A 25298-nucleotide genomic window follows, 5' to 3' on the forward strand; every position below is an offset into this window, starting at 1 on the left:
TGGGATCTGTGGGTAGAGAGCAACTTCACCGATGGAGTTAAGGATTTCATCATCCTCATGCTAAATTTGAGAAGCATTTGTCATCCCATATTCTCTAGTTTTACTAACTGGCAAAGGAACCTAAATATTAAGCTGTTTATTTTTTTCGAATTAAAGACTAAGAAGAGTCAATGTTGAGCTTCTGTGTCATTCACCCGGGGCCCTACACAAACAAGACCTAACAATTCTTTCATTTTACATTGGCATTCAGGCCTGATAGGAACTTCCATTAGGTGGATATCTTTTTCTCATCTGAGGTCAACTCCAAGATTCTCTGGTGCTGGGGTTTCTCTGAGCTGTTCAAGTTCTGTCTCTGATAACTCAGAGGATGACCTCAACGGTCTCTGAGGGCTGAGGCCTGGCACGAGAAGACCAGGAATTGGTGGGAATATGATGTAGGGCCAGGGTTGTATTCCTTTGTCCCCTGTCATCACTGGGCCAGTCCCTGGGTGAGCCTCTGTTGGGAGTACAGATGGCAGGAGCTGGTAGGTCCTCATTTTTCCCCTGCTCAATGGCTGTAGGAAAGGGTTAGCTTTCTGTTTATCATCAGTCAGATTTGAGGCACCATCTCTGTCTGGGCCGGCTTTATAAGAGGGAATGGAAATATTAAGTGCCCAGAGAGGGCATAGCACTTTACAGGGTGAAGCCACACCCTCTCGCCTCTTTTACTTTTTTTTTAATTAGAAAATCTCACACACATATATAGGAAGAAGAGGATAATGGACAGCCAGGTGCCAGGCTCTGCTCCATCCTCAGAACGTTGGCTTGGACTTAACTGCCTTCTGTATGAGCTTCTGCATCCTGCCTAATGGAGCAGACTTCCTTTGTGTTGGCTCTTCTTGCCTCTTATTATCTCCTAACTGTGCCCTTTTTAGACAATCCATGTGAAATACAGTTCAAGAATAGTGCTCTGGGTCTGCCTTGGCCATGACCAGCTTTGAGACATTGCACGTTCTGCGTTTTCACAGCATCCAGTGGGTTCTGGGATGCCGAAGGGAGAAAGGGTCTGGGGCTTGGGTGAGAAATCATCTCTAAGTTCTGTTGACTCTGAGAAGGAGTTTGGGTTTGATGAATTTATAAATTCTATCCTTAAAAAAAAAAGTATACAGGATGGGCTGAAGCAATGACTCAGAGGCTAAGAGCACTGGCTGTTCTCCCAAGGAACCCTGGTTCAATTCTAAGCACCCACACATGCAGCTCACAACTGTCTGTAACTCCAGTGCGAGGAGGTCTGACATCCTGACACAGACAGACACGTAAGCAAAACACCAGTGCACATGAAAATGAAATAAAAATGAATCCTAATTTTAAAAAGTACACAGGAGTTGCATGCTCAGAGGGGCCTATACCTAGAGGCAGTTATGCTTGCTCAGAAGAGCCAGTGATCTGGTTTCTGCTCTTTGTGGCTCAGTGTGAGTGGGCATCCAATGGGACTGAAATCTCTCCTTGGGGAACACTATCCTTCAGCTGAGGAAATGTGTGCAACGTTACCGCCTGCCATCATGTGCGAGAAAGCATCTCTTGAGCAGATTACCTTCTCTTCACTGTTGCTCTTTCTCTTGCTACTACTAAAAATGGAGTCTTAAAGTGCACCCTGGCTTGGTCATTATTCTTAGAAAAAGACAATTTAATATCTTTTAAAAGCTAAGATTCATCAAAAAATTAAGACTCAGACAATCATCCTTAAACTTTTTTTACTTATTGTAACACACAGAGTATATGTACCCAGCACCCAGGATACTGAGGTTGTCTGACCCGAGTCCTATCCAGAGTACATGTTTCTCCACACCTCCTGGTCCCACCTCCCTGCTCATGTCTGCACTTCCCTCTGTACCCCCCTTTCAGGCTCCACACCTCCACCCACACCCTACTCCATACCCGACACCTCACCACCTCCCTCTACTCCTCCTTCCACACCTCCACACCTCCTTCCAACGTCTCCAGCCATGCTCTGTCTGGAACCAAGCATGTTCCATGTGTAGCTCTTTCACTTCCAGGGCAGAGAGTTAAAACTACAAGGCTAACGCTGGTTCCAGAGGGCTCCCACTGCCCCATGTCCTTGGGGGCTGCCTTGGTTTTGTCTTTCACACTCAAAGTCATTCTGGTGGGTGTGTGCTGGAATCTCATGGTTTGAACTAGCGTTTCCTCATGACTCAGGGTGCTAAGCATCCCTTCTCTATGCCAATGTATCATATTTACCAAACTTTTCAAATTCTTTGCACGTATTTTAAAAAACCCACAATTTTTGCCTTCTTACTGTTTATTTAGTCTAGACTCATTCTACATTCTGGACACCTGTCCTTTGTCACATGTGAAATTTGTGAAAGTTCTCTCCTAGTCTGTGGTTTGTTTGTTTGTTTGTTTGTTTGTTTCATTCTCTTGATAGGGGGATATACAGAGTGAAAGCGCTTACGTTTTAATGGAGCCATCTATCAATTTTCCTTTTTGTTGGTCAAAATTTTAGTGTCACGTGTAGAAACTCTTTATCCCAAGGTCACAAAGATTTGTCTTCTATGTTTTCTCCGAAGCTTTAAATTATTTTTACATTTACTTATTATTTATTTATTTATGGTGTGTGTGTGTGTGTGTGTGTGTGTGTGTGTGTGTGTGTGTGTGTGTGTGTGTACCAGGGCATGCTTAGGGAAGTAAGGGAATTCAATTTTTTTCTTCTACCATGTGAATCCTAGGTATCAAACTCAGGTTGCCAAGCTTGGTGGCAAGCATCTTACTAAGCCATCTTCCTGACCCATTCTTCAAAGTTTTGTAGGTTTTTACATTTTGCATTCTCTGAATTTTGTCTGGCATCTTGACACTACCACACTTCCTAACTCCAGTAGAAGTAAGTAAAATTGTTCTGAACATCAGATGATACGAATCTTCTAATTGTGTTTTCTTTCAAAATTATATTGCCAGAGTTGAAAAAAATGGCTCAGCAGTCAAGAGCACTGAGTGTTCTTCCAAAGTCCTGAATTCAATTCCCAGCATCCACATGGCAGTTAACAACCACCTATAGTCTGTACTTCTGTGGGGTCCAATGCCCTTCTCTGGTGTGCAGATGTACATGCAAACAAAAGACCCGTATACATAAAATGCATAAATAAATCTTTTAGAAAATTGCCTTGCCTATTTTAGTTTCTTTCCACATAAATTTTAGACTGATCTTATTGATTTCTATAAGAATTCCCACCACAGGCTGGAAAGATGGCTCAGTGATTAAGAGCACTTGCTGATATTGCAGAGGATGTCGCTTTGGTTCCCAGAATGCACATAGCAGCTCAAACCATTGGTAACTGACGTTCCAGGGGATAGATGCCACATTCTAGGCTTCCGTGGGTACTTCCTCACTCAATACACACACATGCAGGCAAACGTTTGTACACATAAAATGAAAATTAAAAAATCTTTTAAAAACTTCCTGCTAGGGTCGGGCAGTGGTGGTGCACACCTTTAATCCTAGCACTCAGGAGGTAGAGGCAGGCAGATCACTGTGAGTTCGAGGCCAACCTGGCCTACAAAGTGAGTCCAGGACAGTCAAGGCTACACAGAGAAACTCTGTCTCAAAAAACCAAAACCAACCAGCCAAACAAGCAAAACTTCCTGCTAGGATTTTGATGGCAATTATTAAAACTGAAGTCAATTCGAGTGGGCTCCTGAACAGGGTGTGTGTCTCCATTTAGTTAGATCTTTAATCACTTTCAACGAAGTTTTTATCATTTTCATCTCACAGAGCCTGTCTATGTTAAACTGATACTTAGGCACTAAGTAATTTTTGGTCTTTCTATATATTGGTCTTTTTAAACTTTAATTTGCTTTTGTTGATAAAATAAAGAAATACAGTCTGGTTTCTAAGTTTACTTTGTATCATATGACTAATGTATTAGTTGAGTAGTTCTGGGAGCTTTTTCATAGATTTCATGGAATTCTGTTTTATGTTGATTATATTGTATGAGGGCAGATATAAGATGCATTAAAAAAGATTTATTTTATAATTTTGATTATGTGTATGAGTGTGGGCAGGGTACGTGCACATGAGTACAGGTGCCCATGGAGGCCAGACAGGAGTGTTAGGTGCCCTCAAGCTGGGGCTGTTGGCAGCTATGAGCAGCTGGGAACTCAAGTCTGATCCTCTGCAAGAGCAGTGAGTAGCCCTAACTCCTCAAGGCCCCAAATCTATGTTTACTTTTCTGAGATTCCTACTACCTGCCAGTGTGCATTTTTAGACTCCCAGTACTGGGTGGAATAAGACTGGTGAAAGGGACATATTTGTCTTGTTCCTCATATTAGGGGAAATTTCGGTCACTCCAAAATCAAGCATGACGTCAGTTTAGTTTTTCTGTTTGAAGCTTTGAGTTTTGTAGATGCTTTACATTAAATTAAGAAATTTCCCTCCCATTTTCCCTGTGAGTTCTTATGAATAAATGTTAAGATTAAAGTGATTTTCTGTATTTATTAAACTGATCATGCTTTTTTTGTCTTTACTCTGTTGATACTTTGAACTATATTGGTTTTCAACTGTTGGACCAACTTTGTATTATATTACCAGCATAAATCACACTTAGATATTGCTGGGTCCACTTTACAAAGGATTAGCATTAGCCCTTTAAACTATTTTTGAAATTAAAATATAATTACATTATTAACCCCCTTTCCCCGTTCAACCTTTTCTATGTATCTGTCTCCTGAATCTCTCAAATTCCTGGCCTCTGTTTCTTTGTTATTCCACAGATAAATAGATAAATAGGTGATAGGTGGTAGATTGATAGATAGATATTCCTAAATATACAAAACAATATGCCCAGTACACATTTTATTGGTATAAATATGATTTTGGGGTGAGTCATATGATATCAATCAATCTTGCCTGGAGAAGATTATTTCTTCCACTCTGAGCACTCATTAGTTGCCTACAGTTCTTTGCCTAGGGTTGAGGTCTCATGGGATTTCTCCCTTCCACGTTAGCATGTCTATTGGTGTTGCTCTTGTTCCAGTCGTGTTCAGGGAGCCATGTTGACAAGACTTCATGGGTGCAGCTTCTCTTACATTCTAGGCGATGCAACCTCACAGCAAACTTCCTGTTCCCTGGCTCTCACAGTCCGGTCCTTCTGCTCCCCTCTCCCACAGTATTCAATGAACCCTAGGTGCAGGAGTTGTGTTGTAGGTCCATCAGTTGGGGCTAGGCAGCAAATGATCACTTTTTTTCCTTCATTTTGATTGGTTGTGGCTTTCTGTATTCATATCCACTTGTTGCAAGGAGAGGTTTCTTGAAGGGTGAGAGCTACACTTATCTGTGGGTATAAAGATAAATATTTAGGATGTAGTTAAGAATTATACTGGCTTAATAAATTTGCAGTTGTATGTTTTCCTGTAAGGCCCAGGACTTCATTAATTCCAGGTAGTTGCAAGTACCAGGCAAGATTTCCCTCTTGTTGAACAAGCCTTTAGGGAACCGTTGGTTACCACAAAGGTATGTATCCATGCCACTAGTGCCATGCTGGCCATTGATTTAGTTCATAGATGGCACAGCTAGGTAGGTAGGACTCTTGATTGCTTTCTTCCCTGGGAAACTTGTATGGAACCTCCTGGAACCGTGAAAACTAGTCCACATGGAGGAAGCCTTCAGGTCAGAACCAGATCCGAGTCTCCAAAGTACATGGTGCCTTCAGAAATAGGGGCTTAGCTTTAGCCTCTGGGAGGCAACTAAGGGCAATAACCTATAATGTTTGCAGAGTTTATTGGACAACCCTCACCAACAACTCAAAAGAGGACTTCACATGCCTGGTGTGCTGGATAGCTTTATGTCAACTTGACACAAGCTAAAGTCATCTGAGAGGAAGGAACCTCAATTTTAAAAATGCCTCCATAAAATCTGTTGTAGGCAGGCCTGTGGGGGCATTTTCTTAATTATTGATTTATGGAGAAAGGCCCAACCCATTGTGGCTCACGCCATCCCTGGGCTAGTGGCCCTGGGTTCTAAGAGAAAGCAGGCTGAGCAACTTATGATGAGCATGGCAGTAAGCCACCAGCTTCTACATCAGCCCCTGCCTGCAGGTGCCTGGCTTGCCTGAGTTCCTGACCTCACTGCCTTTGATAATGAACTGTTATGTGGAACTTGAGTGAAACAACTCTCCAAGTTTCACAACAGCAATAGTAACCCTAACCAAGATACCTGGTGTTAGGGTTTTTGTTAGTCTATGGCTCTTTGGGGGAGCATTGTCAGCTTAGATAGAAAATTTTCATTTAAATAAAAATTTTTATGCATAAGCAGACTTATATGTATATAACATACAATTTTAGGTAGACATATGATTCCCTTATGACTTTTTCTGACACCCTTACTGTTATTTTAGCTCCTTCATCCTTTCTCAATATTTACCCTCCTCTCACTTCCCTACTTACAAGTCTCCTCCCCCTGTTCTTCTCCTCTCTCCTTTCAAATCACATGTATCCCGCTATTCCCCTCTTTGTTGCTCCACACAACTATAGTTCTTATTTAATTTCATGGTTTTCAGTTCCTCTGGGTTGTGTATTCATATCTGAAGATCTGAAGCTAAGAGCCACAGATAAGAGAGAAAATTTAATGTTTGTCTCTCTGGGTCAGGAGTAGCTCACTCAGTATGATCTATTCTAATTACATCCATTTACCTGCAAATTACTTGAGTTTGTTTTTTGTATGATATTATTTCTCTGTCGTCTATTTCAGAGATTCAGTTGAAATAGCTATACAGGTTATTAATCTTTTTTTAATATTGTTCCATAGGTCCCTGAGAATCTAATCTGTACATTTGTTTTTCCTGATATCTTCTCTTTCAATTGTCCTTAGCTTTATTAATTCTCTTCTCTGTCAACTACATATGCTGTTAAGCTCTTTCAGTGAAATAGTTATGTTCTATATTTTCTCAGTTTCAAAATTCTCACTTGATTCAGGATGCCTCTCCTAGTGTTCACCTTTGTCATGTGTAGTATAGTGATAGTTTCTGTTTCAGGATATTTATCTGACAATTATACCACTTTTAGCATTTGAAAATTATTATTTTATTGCCTTTAAGTACCAAATTCTAGTTCTTAGTGTATTTAGTACATATTGAGTAGAAAGAACGTGTTTGATGCAATCTGATCAGCCTGTATCCTGGATGTGTTGCATATGCTGTGAGACTATGGGTCCATGAGACTCTTGAGGAAATGCTGAGTATTTGTTTTTTAAATATAGTTTGTATTAGCAACCATCAGCACATCCAGGTCCTTTGTGAGCACCACATCCAGGTTTGGTCAGCTGTTTGGATTTGTACTACATGGATCTACCTCCCACAGCAACATATGGGTCCTAAGATGGTCCCTGCCACATCTGTCTCTCAATCATCCCTCTGTTTTCCCATGTGCCTCACATATAGCTTGGGAGTGACCTGGGTTAGTACAGTTCATATACAGAAGCTGAAAGTTCCTATCTCCTGCAGCCTCCTCTGCAAGGTCCTTCTGTTGGCTGCCTCCTTGTTTTCCTGGTCCTAAATAGAAAGGCAATATTTCTTTTAGACTTGTTTCTTCATCATTGCCGTATGGTATAGTGCAATGGTCTTATGATGAAGTCAAGGTACCAAGAGACTAGAGGGGAAACACATGATATTACCCTCTCTCTCAGGGAAGAAGGGCATTTCCAGACAGTCTGCACTTAGGTTACTTTTTCCGTGATGTTGTTCAGAAATTCACCAGAGGATTTCACTGTTAGATCCAGGTGCAGAAGAGGCAGGTATGGGACCTAGATTCCAGTGTCTTGCCAGAGGCAGAGACCTTGAGGTTGTCAATATGCGGCACACCTAGGAGATAGAGGCGCCAATATATAAATAAATAAATAAATAAATAAATAAAAATGGAATAGACAGGATGTCTGCCACAAAGTTGATCCAACTTGAAATGTATGGGGATGTCTTTTTCCATTCTCTCTGGTTGTAACTGAACCTCATAGACCACGTGGTCTATGGGAATAATGCTAACATAGCTCACAGTTCTGTAGGTTGGGAGGTGCAGGGTTAAGAAACTGAATCTGGCAAGAGCCTTCTTGCTGGCGGAAACTGTGTAGATATCTGAGGAGGGTCAAGGCGTTATTGGAGGGTGGAAGATTGATCCACCACTGAGGTACAAGATTTCATGGCCCATCACCCTATTAGCCACACTTGGTCCCTCCTCAACACCACAAAGTGGGGTTAAACTTAACTTGATTCTTGAATGGACACACCCAAACTTAGCACAATTAGTGAAAGGATAAGTGATTAGAAAATGAAGTGAACAGGCATTTTGCTAACTCCAGACAGAGAGGTTGCCCAGGGCACTGAAGGGTTCTGAGTCTGCCAGGTCGGGTTCTTCTGGGAAGTCTGTGTTGTTCTACAAGTGTACTGAGGACATTTGGGAAGCCAGGAAGGAAGTGTGTTGTGGTTGGTATTGGGCAAACCTGGCATCTCAGTGATGCAGTGACTGACTGGGGCTGAAGGAGTCACCGCTGCCTGTTATGTGTTCACATAATGAGCCAGAGAGAACAAGGACATGAAAGGAGCGCAGCGCCATTCTCTGCAGGGCAGGAAACTGTGAAGTCCATCTCAGTGGCGATCGCTCATATTTTTGGAGACTTTGGGCTCCATTTATCTTTTAAGGTCTTGTACATTTGGCCTTTGGCTCAGTCTGTCAGATGGTAAAATTATGCCTCAGGTTTATTTTGACTCCTCACTTCACTTTCTGCCCCTCTTCCCAAAATGAGCTTTGCTCTTAGGGGTGACTATACTGAAGTTGGTTCTTATTTGTTGGGCTGGTTTATGTTGTCCTATCTGTAGTTGCTTCTCTCTACATTCAACTAGAGAAGTCTAGTTCTCTGTAGACATCTGTGCTGTCTCCAGTCGACTGAGCCAGCCTTCATGTGTGGTCTGTGTTCTGTTGTGCTTGCCAAGCTTTCTGTAGGAGCTCTCTAGGGTACCCTCTGAAAGCCCCTAGACTTACTGACTCTGTCCTGGGACTTACATTGATTTCCTGTAGACCATAGGTTCTTGTCTTTGTTGCTGTCTTCTCTCTCTGTCTTGACAGGATCACTGGGAAGCCAACCAGAACCTTTGGTCATCCCCTTATCTCTCCCTGTTGCCCAGATCTGCCTCTCTTCAGAAGGATTCTTCAGGGTGTTACCACTGTGGGTCTTGATATCAAATCTTCCAGAGTCACAAAGCAAGCCAGTTGTTATGTATTGCATTTGGGTAGCCCTTTGGGTAGATACAGGATTTAAGGTGTGAGATCTTTCCCCTCAATTTTCACAGTATATTCTTCTGTTTGAAGTGCCTAGTGGTCTGAGTCCTCCATCTTGGTGATCTTGCTCTTTGAAAGTTTGCCTTTGGCATCCTTAAATTTCGCTATGATGTATCTTTTGCCTTATCTCCTCTGTCAGCTTCAATTCTGGAACTTATATGCCTTTATTCCCTGTTCCTTGTTTTATTTTTAGGAATTGGCATTATTCAAGGACTCACTATCCTAGTCACTTAGCATTTCTGCTTTTGTACAGTTGTCCTGCCCTATGCACATGGGCATATATTCACACCAAGTTCATGCCCACTGTGTTCAACATCACATTTTATACCTAATATTTTCATTTTTCCTTAATCCTATCACTTCTTGTTTTCCTTTGCTAATGTCTTCCTTATCTTCCTTAGCTTGATTCATATATATCTCATATTTTTCTTTGCTTGTGCTCCTGGGATACCGGACAGGGTCCTAGGCCTGGGAACATTGGCCAGCTCTAGTCTGCTGGAGAGGTGGAGCAAAGTGTAGTCAGTGCATCCAGCTTCCTGAGTGAGAGGGGCTTGTAAAGGAGCCCTTCTCTGCAGGAGTCCCCTCTGTGGGGTGTTGGTATAATATGTGTCTGGGAGGTAGCTCTGTCGTATCAGCTTCCCCGTCTCTGAATCTCGTGCCTGTGAACAGATCCTGCCAGTCAGGGATGGTTCCAAAGCCCCTGGCGAGGGGCAGGAACATAACCATTCCCAGGCTGTTCACTGTCAAATTACCAATGTATGCTAGTGCCTCGCACACTCCAACTCCAGACAACCTCAAGTGTCTGGGCCCCCTTGGCCTTTATGGGTACCCAGCTTCCCCAGTGTGACTGAAGCGAAGGTGCATGCTAAATCTTTGTGTGTGTGTGTCCAATGGAATGAAGGAGGTTGGCATGAATAAACAGCAGCCTGGGAAACTTTCTGGGTCAGTGACTTTGTATCCCGAGCCCAAGGCTGCCACGAGTCCTCGAAGGAGGTAGTAAAAGTCCTCTGGTTGTAAGTGGCTTGCAAACAGAAAGATCCACCGAATCACATGCTCCCGATGAAGGGAACCACACAAGTTACCTGAAAGGAGCACACCCAGCTCTGAAGCACAGGGAGACCTCTGCCAGGTTTTAGCTGCCCTCACAACGTGGTACAAAGACAGCTGTGGGATAACCTTATATGGCAGGGACCCACAGCTATGTGACAGGCAGAAGCTCTCTGGCCTACACTACTGTGTGTGTGTGTTTTTTTTTTAACTATTAGAAAAGCTACCACAGACCCTTCAGACTCCTGAAAAGAGGATTTTTTTTGGAATCCAAGTACCCCCAGCACTCCAAGTGTAGTAAGTTGGTGACAAACTATTTGGGAGTTGTTCTTCAAAAAAAAAAAAAAAAAAAGACTTCAAGAACTCACCTTCCCAATTAGGATGTCTTCCCTGGGCCACGTGGGCTGAACTGATATCTGACTCGCGTTTCATGTGAGTGGCCGTGTACTGGCCACTCAGGACTGAGGGGTGAGGCTATGAGAGAGAACCAGAAGGACAAGAATCCCTTTCTCCTGCCTTGGCTTCTTGGTACATAGTTAGGAGGACATAGCTACAAAGAGAAGGTGTAAAATCCAAGAGGCTCACAGCCAACATCCAGGGACTCCAGGGTACAGAAGAAGGGACCACAGTGGGAAATGAACCAGGAGGATGGGGCAGGCCTGCGGGGCCTGGGAGAGCCATGCTTGAGGCCGAGGGCCAAGATTACAGCTTATCTTCCAATGGCTGGGCCAGTGAAGGTGGCGCTTTGGGGGCCACTGGGTGGAGAGGATCTATTCTTCTCTTTCCCTGGCTATTGAAATGGTGGAGAATGAAGTGAACAGGATCAGGCATCTAAAGCCCATGTTTGAATGTGGTTGAGCTCTGCACTTTGGGGTGGATGTCTCCTCCTTCATTCTTGGCATCCTTAACAAACAGGATGCAGAATACGCTAGCTTCATCTCCTAGTCCAGAGCTTCCGGCCTCCTTTTGGACTTTTCTGACACAGAAGGCCATGTTTTATTACCAAGTTGTAATTACTGGGTCTATTGTTCCCAAATGCCTTTGAAGTACTTTCCTTTCAGAAATTCAAATATATGTGTGTGTGTGTGTGTGTGTGTGTGTGTGTGTGTGTGTGTGTGTGTATTATGTATATGAAGGTAGTGTTTTCACCAAGGAGGAACAACCTGGCCCTGTGGCTAGCCTGTGCATGGATATGGATGGGAAGTTCACCCTAGAGAAACAGTTGATCCCAGGGATGCCTGCCTCAGAGCAGTTCCCTTCAGTTGGGGCCATATCTTATCCTGTCTCACACGCTAGTGGGCCGCACATTCAGTGTTGATTAGGACACGTGGCTTTCATCCCTAACCCGGAGGTTGGTTCATATTTCTAGGGCTGGTCCTCACCTCTCTGTTGGTTTTTGATCCCTAGGATTCTATACCATTCACCCTCACTGTCCAGCATTTACCCCTAACCATGCCCAGCCTGAGATGGGCACACTGCTCGCTCAGTTTCTAACCTGCTGTAGGTTAACTATAAGCCTTTCTACCAGTAGAATGGAACACAAGGGATTGCTGAGAGAGTTGGCAGTGCGAATGTGGCTCTCCCAGGGCTGTCCACACTTGTTGCCCCGGCAGCTACAGTTAGCATGGTCTCTCAGGAACTGCTTTCAAGTGCTCTAGCTGCTTCATGGAAGAAACTCAAGGCTGAGTTTACTATTTGTGGGATCTATAAACAGCCATTTATTCCACTCCCCCGGCTAGAACAGTGCTTGCACGCACGCAAGTTCCATGCCACAGCCCCTGCGAGTGATCTGGCTCCAGGAAGCCCAGCCAGCTGCCCCAATGTCTGCCCGGTGCTGCTCGCGTGACTAGGGCCTGTTGCTGTGCAGTAACCATGGCAGCAACTCCCAGGGGGACGGACTTGCTCCAACTTCCCCTAATGCCAAGGGGGAGAGACGAGAGGAGCTGTTGAGAATTGTTCCCTCTTCCCTCTTTTTTTTTTTTTCTTTTTTCCTCTGTTATGACCTTGACAAAAATAATCTTTGAAGTACTTGCTGGCTATTTTCCTGCCATGGGACTGGAAGAAATCAAGATAGCCAGGGTTCGCCAAAGGAAGTACAACTTCTCAAAGTTCTGGCCTCCCTGTGTGCAGAGGGCGGGAGGAGTGCCAGGGCAGAGATGAGGGGCCATCAGGTCACCATCCCTTGCCTGTTCTTAGTGGCAGGTGTTTCATGTTGTGATTTTTGGTAATTAAACATAGATGAATTTTTTTCTCCTTAAAAAAAAATGTAGTCTTTAACCTTAGGGCTAAATCCTTTTTTTTTTTCCAACTTGGAAAAGTGATCTCATTTTCCATGTACCGTGGGTTTTTTGTTTTGTTTTGCTTTTTTAAAAAAACTTGTAGGAATGAGAAGAGAAAGAAAAGAAAAAAAAAACATTCATGATGCATATTTGAAAGATGGTTCCACATGTGTAAAAGAATTTGGCATGACAATTCTGGACCAGAAAGTCAATCTGATATTGAATCCATATGATCCCACAAACAGCATTTTATAGTCTTTAAAAAAAATTCTGCCTTGTGAGTTAAAATTAAGATTGTTTTTGCTTGTGACTAATCTCATAAAATCTTTTTAAAGAAGACATTTTATATACTCAAGTCTTGAAAATTTCTTTGGTCTTTGAACTATTATTAGAAGGACATCATGAGTACGTGGCAAGAACTGAGCTGGGAAAAGCTGCTGCAGGCCCTGGGAAGCACAGCTGAGCCATCTTTGCCCAGTGAGCTCAATTTTACTAAGGACATCTGCTCTGGCTTGGCCTGCCGTGTGCCTGCCACTCACCTGAGAAAGAAGGGATGCCCAACACCATGACTGCTGCCTGGAATAGACATCATAGTAGAGTTGAGGGCACGCCCTCCCATATTTCACCTACTTACTGCCCTGTTGATTTTGTCCTCACATAACAATCTAAGTTCTCACGCAGTGATGATGTCTTATTCACTGGTCACGGCCCAGTGCACCCTGATAGTACTCCCATCTCTGTCTGGATAGGGGCTTGCAGCAGCCTATGGATTAAGTGATGGAAAACAGCCAACAGTGCACACTGTAGTGATGTGACTCTCACTGATCTGCCCCTAAGGCATAGGCCAGAGAGAGATGACCGCCCTGGGAACTGATCACTGGCCTAGGCTGAGCTTACCAAGTCACCCTAACCATGCTGGCATCAGCTTTCCACCCTTCCACGGCCTCAGCTCTGGTCTCACCCACCCTAACTGTGCCCAGACCCTGCTGGGCAGTAAGTGGAGGGATGCAGGGGTTGCCAGACTTGGACATATTCCCCATGGAAATCAAATGTAGGCAGAACAAAAACTCTGGGATTTTCCCAGGCAAAGCACTTGAAGCCAGGGCACATGAGATGTGGGTCAAAAGTACTAGATGCCCCTTTGTAAAAAGCCTGCCAGCTGTTGAGGCAACAAAGTGACATTCAAGCCTCACTACAAGTTTATAAACCTTTTATCCCACTGGATTGCAGGAGGAGCAAAGTGTCAAATGGACCCTCACTCCACTGTGTCTATCAACAAATCAATGGAAATACAGAAACAGGATTGTATCAATCTAAAATCCTCTGTGGTAAAGGAAACAGTCAATAAATTGAAGAGAGAGACCACAGAATGAAAGAAAGCATCTAAAATGTACATATCCTGTAAGAGGTTAATGTTTAAAATAGATGAGACTCATATATGCATTAAAATATAGCCCTTGCTCCTATCATCTTCCCAAATGTGCCCAAGTTGGATGATTTCTAAGGTAAACCTGAATTTCAAGAAATACATTGCTCTTGTCCTAAAGAAGTAAGTCAAGATGATGGAGAAGAGACCAGATTTGGTATTTATTTTTTTCCACTAGACACCAACATTAGAAGAGAATACACACACAAACTCTTTAAAAAGCTGAAAAAAAATTCCAAAATAGTATACAAAACGCTGGACAATGAAGCGAAAGGCCCCACTTTGCTGCTTCTTGTGTTGATGTCTGATTATGTCCATCTGATGCTGCCATATTTCATTAAACGGGCGTGCTGTATCCTTTGCAGAAAGATCCAAGTCTTCAGCCTCATGAAGCATAGCCAGCTTCCTCTGTCTCCTGTTAATGGGGATGTGTTACAAAAAGGTGACAGAAAGCTGATGAGGGCATTTCTAGAGGTCATGCAAAACAGGAAAAATGTCAGGGAATTTCTACAGAACTAATGAGCCCAACTCAATTATACTTGTTTTTCTCTCTTAGTCTCTCAATGGCTTTGCCCTGGTGGTGAGTGCAGAAGGGATGATCTTTTATGCATCAGCAACAATTGTGGACTATCTGGGCTTCCATCAGGTAAATGAAGCCTTTTGGTATATTAAATGTTGGGTTCCATTACCTTTGTAAATGTGTATTGTCTTCCAAGCTTAAGACTGTCTAACATAAAGCTTTTTATATCACATGACCCAGCTTTGCCTAGGACAGCACATCAGCTTAGGTGGAGCATGGTGGGGCTAGGTGACCCTGAGTGGGCTAAGAGTCAACTCTCAGCCTCTCATATTCAGAGCACCATCTCATTTGATAACTCCATGTCTTAAACTCCACATATTTAGTGTGTTCCAAGACATAATTTCTCCCATAAATACCCTTTTCAATTTTGCAAATTTTCCATTGGAACAATTGCTTGGCCAACCCTGGTTATATTTAGCCCATGAGGCAAAGGGCTAGGGCCCAGGTACCTTAAATACAAGACTTATCAACAAACAGGTACAAAAAGGCCTTCTACCCAAGGCACAGAAAGAAATAAGGAAGCCTTTCCTGTTTTGAGCTCAGGAAGAAAAAAACCTCAATAGGAAACCAGCTCAAGTGAGACCAGAAACCAGAAACCAGATCTGCATTACTGTGGAGACGAGGCTGTGCCCTGATCTAAACTACTTTATATTGTATGAAAATAGCACCTTTCAGGCTGTGCCTTTCCCTAAATGACTTCATTTTACAAGCAGCATTTGGCTCAATTTTTGGGTGCAAATGCAAAGGCAGGATATCTGTGCTTCTCACTGTGCATGTAGACATCACCGCTTAGCCAGCCCTGTATAAGGCATTAACTGATAAATGACTTATTATTAAATGTAAAAATGTACTACCTATAAATATCACAATACACTAGGAGCATATGAACACATGGGTGTATAAAAGCCATTATCAGAAAGCCTAGACACAACACCTTATTGAACACACCAGACAAGGATACCACAGCCTCGCCTGACGCAGTGTTTAAATGATAAATATCATTTATAGATCTGGTACCTACTTGGAGGGCTGTTAGGGAAGATATGGGAGGTATAACCTTGCTGGAGGAAGTATGTCACTAGGGGCAACTTTTAGAGTTTAAGCCTCACTTCACTTCTACTTTGATTCTCTTTGAGTCATGTTTTTGGTTGAGGATGCTATCCATCAGCTTCTTGCTCCTGTTGCTATGCCTACTGCTTGCTGCCATGCCTCCTGGCCATGAGGGACTCTTAGAGCTAGGGTTGGGATTATTTTTATCCCTCTGAAACTGTAAGCCGAAATAAATTAATTCTTTCATATGTCACTTTTGGCCATGGTGTTCTATCATGGCAACAAAAAAAGTAACGGATACATTTGGTCTCCATAAAAAGGACATCCAATGTAAAGGCGACGGCCCTCCATTCACCTGTAATCTGACTACCTGGTGGTGCATCTGGAGACTAACAAAGAACTATCAACTATCCTCAGGGCTTCGTCTCAGCTTGGCCCTCACTGCTGATTCAAATCAACTATCTGCCCCATCCATCTTTTCATTGTCCATCCATCCATCTGTCCATGTGGACCTGGTCATGCATGTCACTGCAATGTCTTCCAGGGTCCTGGGCCTTGCCTATACAATTCAACTCAACCTTCAGGCCCATGACACCTGGCCACCTCATTGTTTAATACAAAGAATTTATGCCATGTGGCATAAGAAAGTATTGAAATTCAAAACAGTGCCTGAAGTTAGCCGTTACAGTAACAGAGCGTCAAAAGGGCCCTGACTGCAGTGGAGAGGCAGCAGGCACTCAAGGGGCCCATCTTGGGAATTACTATAAGGCTGAGAATTAGAATCTCATGACACAGGGAAGCATAGAGAGTTCACGAAGGGGTCAGACCAGGCATCCATCACAAAAAAGGGTTCTGTGCAGTTCTGATCTGACACCGAGGCACCTCAGGCTCCTGGCACCTCAAGAAGGAGGCAGTCTCCTGTCTCAAGCTTCCTCAAGCCAACTAGAAGCTCCACGAGCTGCAGTTAACGAATGAATGGCAACGTGGAGCAGCAAGCCAAATCATAGAATAATTAAAAACCAAAGCTGACCAGAGGCAAAGACAGTGGAAGGCAAGATCTGAGCGTGGGTTCCTGACATGTTGTCAAAACTAAAGTTCATCTGATATAATTATCGCTTTATCTAACTTTCAAGAAAAAAATAATTTTAATAGTTTCCCCGAACTGAAATAATATGGCAATTTCTTATAGCCACCTCACAGTTTCCTGTCACCCGAGCTGAAAGCCAGAGTCCCTCCAAACTACAGAGGTACTGTGACACCTGCCCTTGGTCATGGGAGACGATTGGTGGTATCATCCCTCTCAGTGACCCGTGGCAGCTGCCCCCAAGTGAGCAGTGTCCTGAGCAGGGACATTGACTCATGTCCACTTAGTAGATGCACACATGCTTTGCCCAAGAGGGCAAAACTAAAGTAGTCAGACATACAGATTGTAAAAAAAATAGGCATGTCTTTGTGTTGTACTGCATGCATGGATAGTGTCTTGAAGCTGAAGTGAAGACTGCTTCTCTCGGCGGCAGCAGTTTCTAGTTTCTGTGTACCCTTCACCCCTTCTCATATTTTTTCCCTCAACACTTCTCTTGGCTTCTCTTGGCGGCACACGCTCTAGGAAACTTTGAAGGACAAGGGGCCATCACACCTGTGGCGCTAGTTATTAAAACAGGAATCTGTTTCTTCAACCTAAAAATATTTCATGTTTTCTTCTAATTGTCATGGAAATATATGGCTTGGCTTGGCTCTCCCTTTTGGCTTTGCTGTGTCTTTCACTGTCTTGTCTGCCCTTTGCTCTGGCTGACTGCAGGCCCACAGCTTACGTTAACATGGATACACCCTTCACTGACCAAGGCACGTAAGATGAGAGATGAGATTTTTGAGGGGCCAGTCGACTCTGGAAACCACACTCTCTTGTGGTTCTACAAAGCTACAGGTAAAAAGAAAGTGTATGCTACAGCATCTGCCTGCATCCTTACTCTAGGAACCATGGATGTCCACTGTGCCTCGGTCAGAAGTTCCTCTAGTTAGAACCACATAGAAAAAAAGTAGTCTGCAACATAGTAAAAACAACAACAAAAACACCAACTTTGAAGGATGAATGCACTCAATGACTTACAGAACACTCACACAGAAAATAATAGTATTCATTTAAAAAAAACAGGGCTTTTTAATTAAATTAAGGCTGCTCCAAATATATGGTAAGATACACCATGCTCAGACGACTTGTTACAGTCGTGAGAATGTCAGTCCTCCTCACATCAAACTGCACAGTTAATGGGATTACAGTGAAAGCAGAGACACTCCTTGTGAACAATGGCGCTCCGGTTCTGGAATCTCCATTGATAGTGTCAGGAGAGGAGGGGGCTACCGGATGCCAAGAAACAGGTTTCTCAGACCTGTAAGCACAGAAGGGATAGCACAAGTCAGGCAAACCCACAAACACCTCTGCTCAGAGACAAGTGGCCTGGACCTATGAAAACATCCACTCCTGCAGTCACCCAAGCCAGGGAAGGCCACCTCATCTCCTGTTTTGTACCGTGCCTAAGTAAATATCATGGGGATGACAGAGATTTCTAGAGATGCAAGGGCAAAGATAGGGTGAACAAGTGGCTACGTTGTAAAATGTCACCGCCTGAAGATGATGCTGCCACACAAGGACTAGTTGTACAGTTGTGCTACTGGGATGCAAGATAGAGCCAGAAGAATCCAGTATTCCTTTGTTATGTGATCCAACCTGTGTGTATGGCACGAATCATAATTTACTGGTGTACAAAGAGGCTTCAGCATCATACTTCTTGAAATACTGACTTTCTTAGCTCAAGCCAACTTCTGGGCTATGCTTTAGTGTCAAAGTTGTACTAGGGTGGCTGAGATTTTGACGGCCAAACCTGTAATCCTAGTACCACAGGGTCTGGAGGCAAGAGGATCATGAGTTAGAGATGAGCCTGGCTTGCATATTGAGAGCCTCTCTTAAGAAAAAAAAAACAGGCAAGCAAATAAGCTAGTATGTGCACTCCTGCCATAAAGAGATCCCTGTGCCTCTGCCCCACAATTGCTCCAGAGCCCTCACCCTGACATCACTAACAGGACATCAGACGTTCCTGACCCACTCTCTGCCTCTGTGGGCTGTATCTGAACATTCCTTTGTGAAATATTCCCTCTAGATTGATGGTGCCTGCCACTGAATCAGTGCGTTTTATAGCCACATACTTCTACAACCTTGTGGAGAGTGTCTTATTTAATATCTGGGGTGCCACAGGCCTTACCCACAAAGTTACAGGAATTGGTAAAGATTGGGGGAAACATGAAGGAGCTCATGAACTCTGGGTGAGGTTTCTAGTTACATTCTTTAAAATGTAACATTTTTCTAAGGTCTTGGTTACTAAGGGACGTTTCCAGATCTGAGAAAAGAGTATTCTGCTTATTATAACCATTCGTTTGGAAAGGAATGCTGCCAGCCCTGACAATACTTAGGAGGCTGGGTTCCCAGTGCAAAGAATAAGCCAGATTTTTCCTTATAAGAATGGTAAGGTAAGGGTCATAGGAGACCTCTCCAGGTTCATGGGTTATCTCTGTACATGGCATAGTTAAAACTGATTGTCAGTCTTTGCAGGCCAAACTTTTTGCTCTGTCCACCAGACAGCTACAACAGGGCTCCAGTGCCTGAAAACTTTGGCTTCCTCTCAATTCTGATTTTCTTTAAAGAGGTTAGAGGAATGACAACCAGAGAGAAGCCATGCTCTGGAGGGTCCTTGGTGCATCCTTGACCTGGGTAGGTTGAAGTATATGACACAATTGTCATGAAGTACCAAAGTTGATTTAGGAAAGAGGACACCTCAGCCTTAGTGCCCGTGGCTCTGAGGACATAATTATACTGCACATGCAGGCCAGATCCTGGGAGCCACAGAGCGAAGATGCCATGGAGGTGACATGACCATGGAGGTGCATCCCTCCAGGGAGGGCTGTTGATGCCTCAAGAGGAAAAGTCTGTCTTTTTCTCAAAGCTTTCTCTTTACATATGTGACTTGCTTTTGAACGGTTGGTGTGGGTGGGGCTCTTGTGGTTCGTAATCACCAGAACATGTAAGTTCAGGATGAAGCTAAAGCAACTGCTTCTGTATTTCAGACAGATGTAATGCACCAAAACATTTATGACTACATCCATGTGGATGACCGACAGGACTTCTGCAGACAGCTACACTGGGCCATGGACCCTTCCCAGGTGGTGTTTGGGCAGTCCCCACGTGCTGACACAGGTGCGCCAGCTTCAGTGGCATCCACCCTTCCCCCTCTATTCACATGGAATTTCCTTCAGTTTTCTACTTTATCTTGAGCCCTCCTCTCCACACTCCTCCAGACAGCAGTTAGTCCATCCCAGGCTCTGTGTGACTACTGAGGGCCGTCGCACCATCATGCTCGCTCCACTCCATCCTGCTTTTCACTATGGCAGATACTTGAGATACTCAGCCCATAGAGAGAGAATGATTTCTTTGGCTCATAGTTTGGGAGGCTTCAGTAGGTTAACTGTGGATCCTTTGGTTTTATGCTTTTAGTGAGGGGCAGCACATTATGGTAGGAGTTTCTAGTGAGGTAAATCCTTATCTGACATCTAACTCAGAGAGGGAGAAGAAGGGACTTGGGTCCATATTAGTTACTGTAGCTGCTGCTGCAACAAAATACAAAATACTTAACAAAAATCAGCCTAAGGAAGGAAGGGCTTATTTCTGTACACTGTTGGGAGTTAAACCCCGTCATAACAGAGAAGGCACAGCAGCAGGCACATGAGGCAGGTGGTCACACTGTGTGTGCTGTTAGGAAACAGAGATGGATGCTGCTGCCCCTTTTCACTCAGCCTAGGTCATGGAATAGTGACATCGCATTCCAGGTAGACCTTCCCACCACAATGGACCCAGCCTAGGAACTCCCTCACAGACCTGCCCAGAGGTCTCTTTCCTGGGATGTTATAGAGAAGATTAATAATCACAACCCCACCTGTTGTCCTGTGACCCTGAGCACGCCACTTTAAATTGTAACAGGGTCCCCTAAGACCTCTCAAGGACGTGCCCCTAAAGCTCTAGCATCTCTCCCAGGTTCCATCACCATTGGCTGGGGCCATGGGGCTTTAGGGGATACTCAAGACCCAGATTCTAGGCTCTGCCATATTTGGTATTTTCAACACTGTCTAAGAGCCGAAGAGATTGTGACTTGTTTCAAAAACCTCTTCACGCTTCTTATCTACCAGGCAGCTTCTTTGGACTAAATTACATTGAACTAAAAAACAAAACAAAACAAAACAAAAACAACAAAACAAAACAAAAAACATTCCATGGAAATAGTAATTCTTTGTGCACTATGGCTCTGTAAATCACCCGCCAACAAATGCATTGTCCCCTACTGATACCCAGTTGATGGGCTGGGCATAGACTGTTCCCATGAGTAGCAGGTAACAGTGGGCTTGGAGACAAATGCATGTGGGTCCTGGACTTCATCCAAGAGTTCATTCAGATGGTGGTTTCCTACAGAAAATTTAAATACTTCAAAGAAAAATGTCCATATAACTTTAACATCCAACGCCTATATGTCATCTCATTTCTACAGCCCAAATGATATAAGTAATTGAGCTTTAGTCACACAGGCAGTAGTGCTTAAAATCAGTGTCAATAAGGGCAAGGCCAATGAAAGCAAAATCCACCAAAGTACTTGGAGACACGAGGATGGCAAAGCTTGGAGACCCATGGAGAGATGTGCATTCTAGACAGAGTTGCAACAGCCACAGCGTTGTTACAGCCAGTTACACATTCTCCCATATAGTTATATCTCTAGTCTGTTGTTTCCAAGCCTAATCACCACATTTTAATTTACATTATTTGCATTATCTTGGCAGACAACACCATCCTGGGGAAGCTGCTTGGGGCCCAACAAGGGGGCAAGGGATTGCCTTCAGAGTACTCGGCCTTCCTAACACGCTGTTTCATCTGTCGTGTTCGCTGCCTGCTCGACAGCACCTCTGGCTTTCTGGTGAGTGGGTGGATGCCAGGGACACATGGGGTGCTTTCTACTGTGGTGAAGAAAGCATGGGAACATAGTGAACACGATGTTGGGGCTCCAAGCAAGTGAGCTGGCAGGGGTGAAGCTTCCTGGCACTCACTGGTAGGTAGGTGGGTAGGGAGGGTAATTGTAAGAAAGGCAGATGAAATATTTAAAAAATTGACAACAATTTTCAATCTAAGTTTAGTTGTACATGTATTTAAAACACATTTTAAACAGTCTTTTCTAGGGCTGGAGGTGTAGTAAACTAGTAGAGTACTTCCCCAGCATACCCAAAGCCCGGGGTTGGACCCCCAGGACCACATCAACTGTATGGGCAGCTCACACTTAAAATTCCAGCACTTGGAAGGTGGAACTAGGAGGATCAGAAGTTCAGTTATCCAAGGCCAGCTTGGGAGTGTGTGTGTAAGACCCTGTCTCTAAATAAACAAAGTAATATGAAGATTAAAAATAAGGCTAATGAGATTGCCCAATGGGTAAATGTGCCTTCTGTCAAACCTGCCCACCTGAGTTTGATCTTTAGGATCCATGGAGTGGAAAGGAGGAGCCGACTCTTAGAACCTGTCTTCCGATCTCCACATGTGTGCCATGGCACAGCTGAGTCCACAGTCTCTTACCTAAGGTTGTGGTTGCAGCCCTTTTTCCTCACAACGCTTAGGTTTCTACCACTTTTTAGAATGTAATAATTTGTCTTTATTTTTATTATTGGGTTTTTATATTTTTTTTTATGCAATCGTGTTTTTCCTGCATATATGTATGTGCCATGTGCATGCTTCGTGCCTATGGAGATCAGAAGAGGGCATCAAATCCACTGGAATTGGAGTTACAGATGGTTTTGAACCCACGTGGGTCCTGGGAATTGAATCCAGGTCCTCTGAAAGAGCAATATGTGCTCTTAATGCTGAACCATCTTTCCAGCCCTGGGTTTCCACTTTTTACATTTGATTATTTCCTCTTCCACCTCCACATGAAAAGAAGAGGAGGTTATCCTCCTGGGACTTGGGCTCAGCTTCCTAGACTGATTTGTGGACCCAGGACTGTAATAGTAACTTTTATTTGCCCGATTAATTGTTGTCTTACAGGCTACTATGTCTGCTAACCTAGGCCTAGTACTGGAAGCTTCGTGCCTCCATACAATCTAATCTAGGCTTAAAATTATTTCAGGCTCTGAGACTTACTGCTAAGTAAGCTCACCCTTTCTATCTCTTTCTGAACTCTGGCTGGCTGGTTCAACTTTGCTGGCTGGCTCAAACTCCTCCCCAAGTTGACTGATTCAATCTGACTTCTCTCAGCTTCTGACTGAATTGCTCTACTTGGCCTCAAACTAACTCCAGCAATATGTCTAATCTTCTGGCTCCTTCTCATTCTCTGGCTCATTCTGTCTTCACCTGTGTCTGGCTTGTTCTCTCTTCAACCTGTCTCTGTAAAACTCTCCTGGTAAAACTGCCTCTGAATTCCACGAACTGAACTGCCATGAACTCAACTCCACTGCACTGTCTCTCAACTCACTGACTCATCTGAACTGCTTAAACAGAACTGACTAGAACTCAGAGATCTGCATGCCTCTGTCTCCTGAGTGCTAGGATTAAAGGCATGTACCACTGCACCTGGACCTAAACTTGTCTTTACATAAAACTTGCGCTATTTCAGGCTGACCTTGAATTCAGAGACCTCCCTATGGGTATCAACTTGCCCTGGCTCATCAAGTTCCAGCAGTACTAAGCTCATCTTCTCCCACAAAGGACAGTTGTACAAGGCAGCCCAGCTAGGGGAAAGGGATCCAAAGGCAGGCAACGGTCAGAGACAGCCCCTGACCCAATTGTTAGGGGACCCACATGATGACCAAGCTGCACATCTGCTATATATGTGTAGGGGACCTAGGTCCAGCCCATGCATGGCTTTGGCTGGCGGTTCAGTCTCTGTGAGCCCCCAATGGGCCCAGGTTAGTTTACCCAGTAGGTCTTCTTGTGGTGTCCTTGACACCTCCAGCTCCCTCAATCCTTCCTCCTACTCTTCCACAGGCTACATGAGCTCAGCCTATTGTTCGGCTGTGGGTCTTTGCTTTTGTTTCCATCGCTGCTAGATGAAGCCTCTCAGAAGACAGCTATGCTAGATTCCTGTCTACAAGCATAGCAGAGTATCATTAATAGTGTCAAGGGTTGGCTCTCTCCTATGGGTGGGTCTCAAGTTGGGCCAGTCATTTATTGGTCATTCTTTCAATCTCTGCTCCTCTTTATCCCTGTACATCTTTGTAGGCAGGACAAATTTTGAGTTGGGTTTTATGGGTGGGTTGGTGTCTCCATCCCTCCACTGGAAGTCCCACTGGGCTACAGGAGGTAGCAACATCAGGTTCCATATCCCTCCTGCTAGAAGTTTCAACTAGGGTTGCCCCCATAGATTTCCGGGAGGCTCCTCTTGTTCCAGAACTCCAGCTAGTTCCAGAGATGTCTCCCACTGCAACACCAATTTCCATTGTCTCTCCCAGCCATCTCTCCCCCTGCAATCTCTTTCTCCTCCTCACCCCCTCTAACATCCAATTTCCTCCATCCATTCACCTCCAATGTCTATTTTATTTTTCCTTCTGAGTGAGATTTAAGTATCCTCCCTTGGGTCCTCCTTGTATACTTGGCTTCTTTGGGTCTGTAGATTGTAGCATGGTTATCCTGTATTTATGGCTAATATCCACTTATAAGACCATGCATGTCTTTCTGAGTCTGGGTTGCTTTACTCTGGATGATACTTTCCAGTTTTTTCATCCATTTGTCTGCAAATTTCATGATGTCCTTGTTTTTAATAGCTGAATAGTCTTCCATTGTGTATGTTTCTTTATCCATTCTTCAGTTGAGGGACATCTAGGTTGTATCCAGTTTCTGGCTATTATGAATAAAGTTGCTATAAACATAGTTGAGCAAGTATCCTTGTGGTATGCTGGAGCATCTTTTAGGTATATGCCCAGGAGTAGTATAGTTGGGTCTTGAGGTAAAGCTATTCCTAATTTTCCGAGAAACTGCCAAAATGATTTCTAAGTGTTTGTACAAGTTTGCCATGAGTGATGAAGGAGTGTTCCCCTTTCTCCATATCCTTGCCAGCATGTGCTGTCCTTTGAGTATTTTATCTTAGCCATTCTGACAAGTGTAAGATAGAATCTCAGAGTTGTTTTGATTTGCATTTCCCTGATGACTAAGGACATTGAACATTTCTTTAGGTGCTTCTCAGCCATTAGAGATTCCTCTGTTTAGAATTCTCTGTTTATCTCTGTACCCTACTTTTAATTGGGTTATTTGGTTTGTTCCTGTTTAATTTATTTAGTTCTTTATAAATTTTGGATATTAGCCCTCTGTCAGATGTAGGGTTGGTAAAGATCTTTTCCCATTCTGTAGGCTGCCATTGTGTCCTATTGACAATGACCGTTGCTTTAAAGAAGCTTTTCAGTTTTGTTGGGTCCCATTTATTAATTGTTGATTTTAGTGCCTGACCTGTTGGTGTTTTGTCAATAAGTTGTATCCTGTACTAATGAGTTCAAGGCTCTTCCTCACTTTGTCTTCTAATAGATTTAGTGTATC

At 43.8% G+C, this 25298-nt stretch overlaps 1 protein-coding gene across 6 annotated transcripts in view; it reads left to right on the forward strand.

Annotated features, from left to right (window-relative positions):
- AHRR (aryl hydrocarbon receptor repressor) overlaps window positions 1-25298 on the forward strand; it is a 69222-nt gene that overhangs the window by 33628 nt on the left and 10296 nt on the right. For 5 of the 6 annotated variants that reach the window (XM_084783018.1, XM_084783020.1, XM_084783022.1 and 2 more), the window contains 3 exons: window positions 14624-14713; window positions 19814-19943; window positions 21572-21705. In XM_084783018.1, coding sequence (XP_084639144.1) covers window positions 14624-14713; window positions 19814-19943; window positions 21572-21705 — 354 coding nt within the window. The remainder of the gene's footprint in view (window positions 1-14623; window positions 14714-19813; window positions 19944-21571; window positions 21706-25298) is intronic. The other variant, XM_084783019.1, reaches the window with a different exon arrangement.

This window comes from Acomys minous, assembly GCF_964271855.1.
Source record: "Acomys minous genome assembly, chromosome: 5".
NCBI classification, from domain to species: domain Eukaryota; kingdom Metazoa; phylum Chordata; class Mammalia; order Rodentia; family Muridae; genus Acomys; species Acomys minous.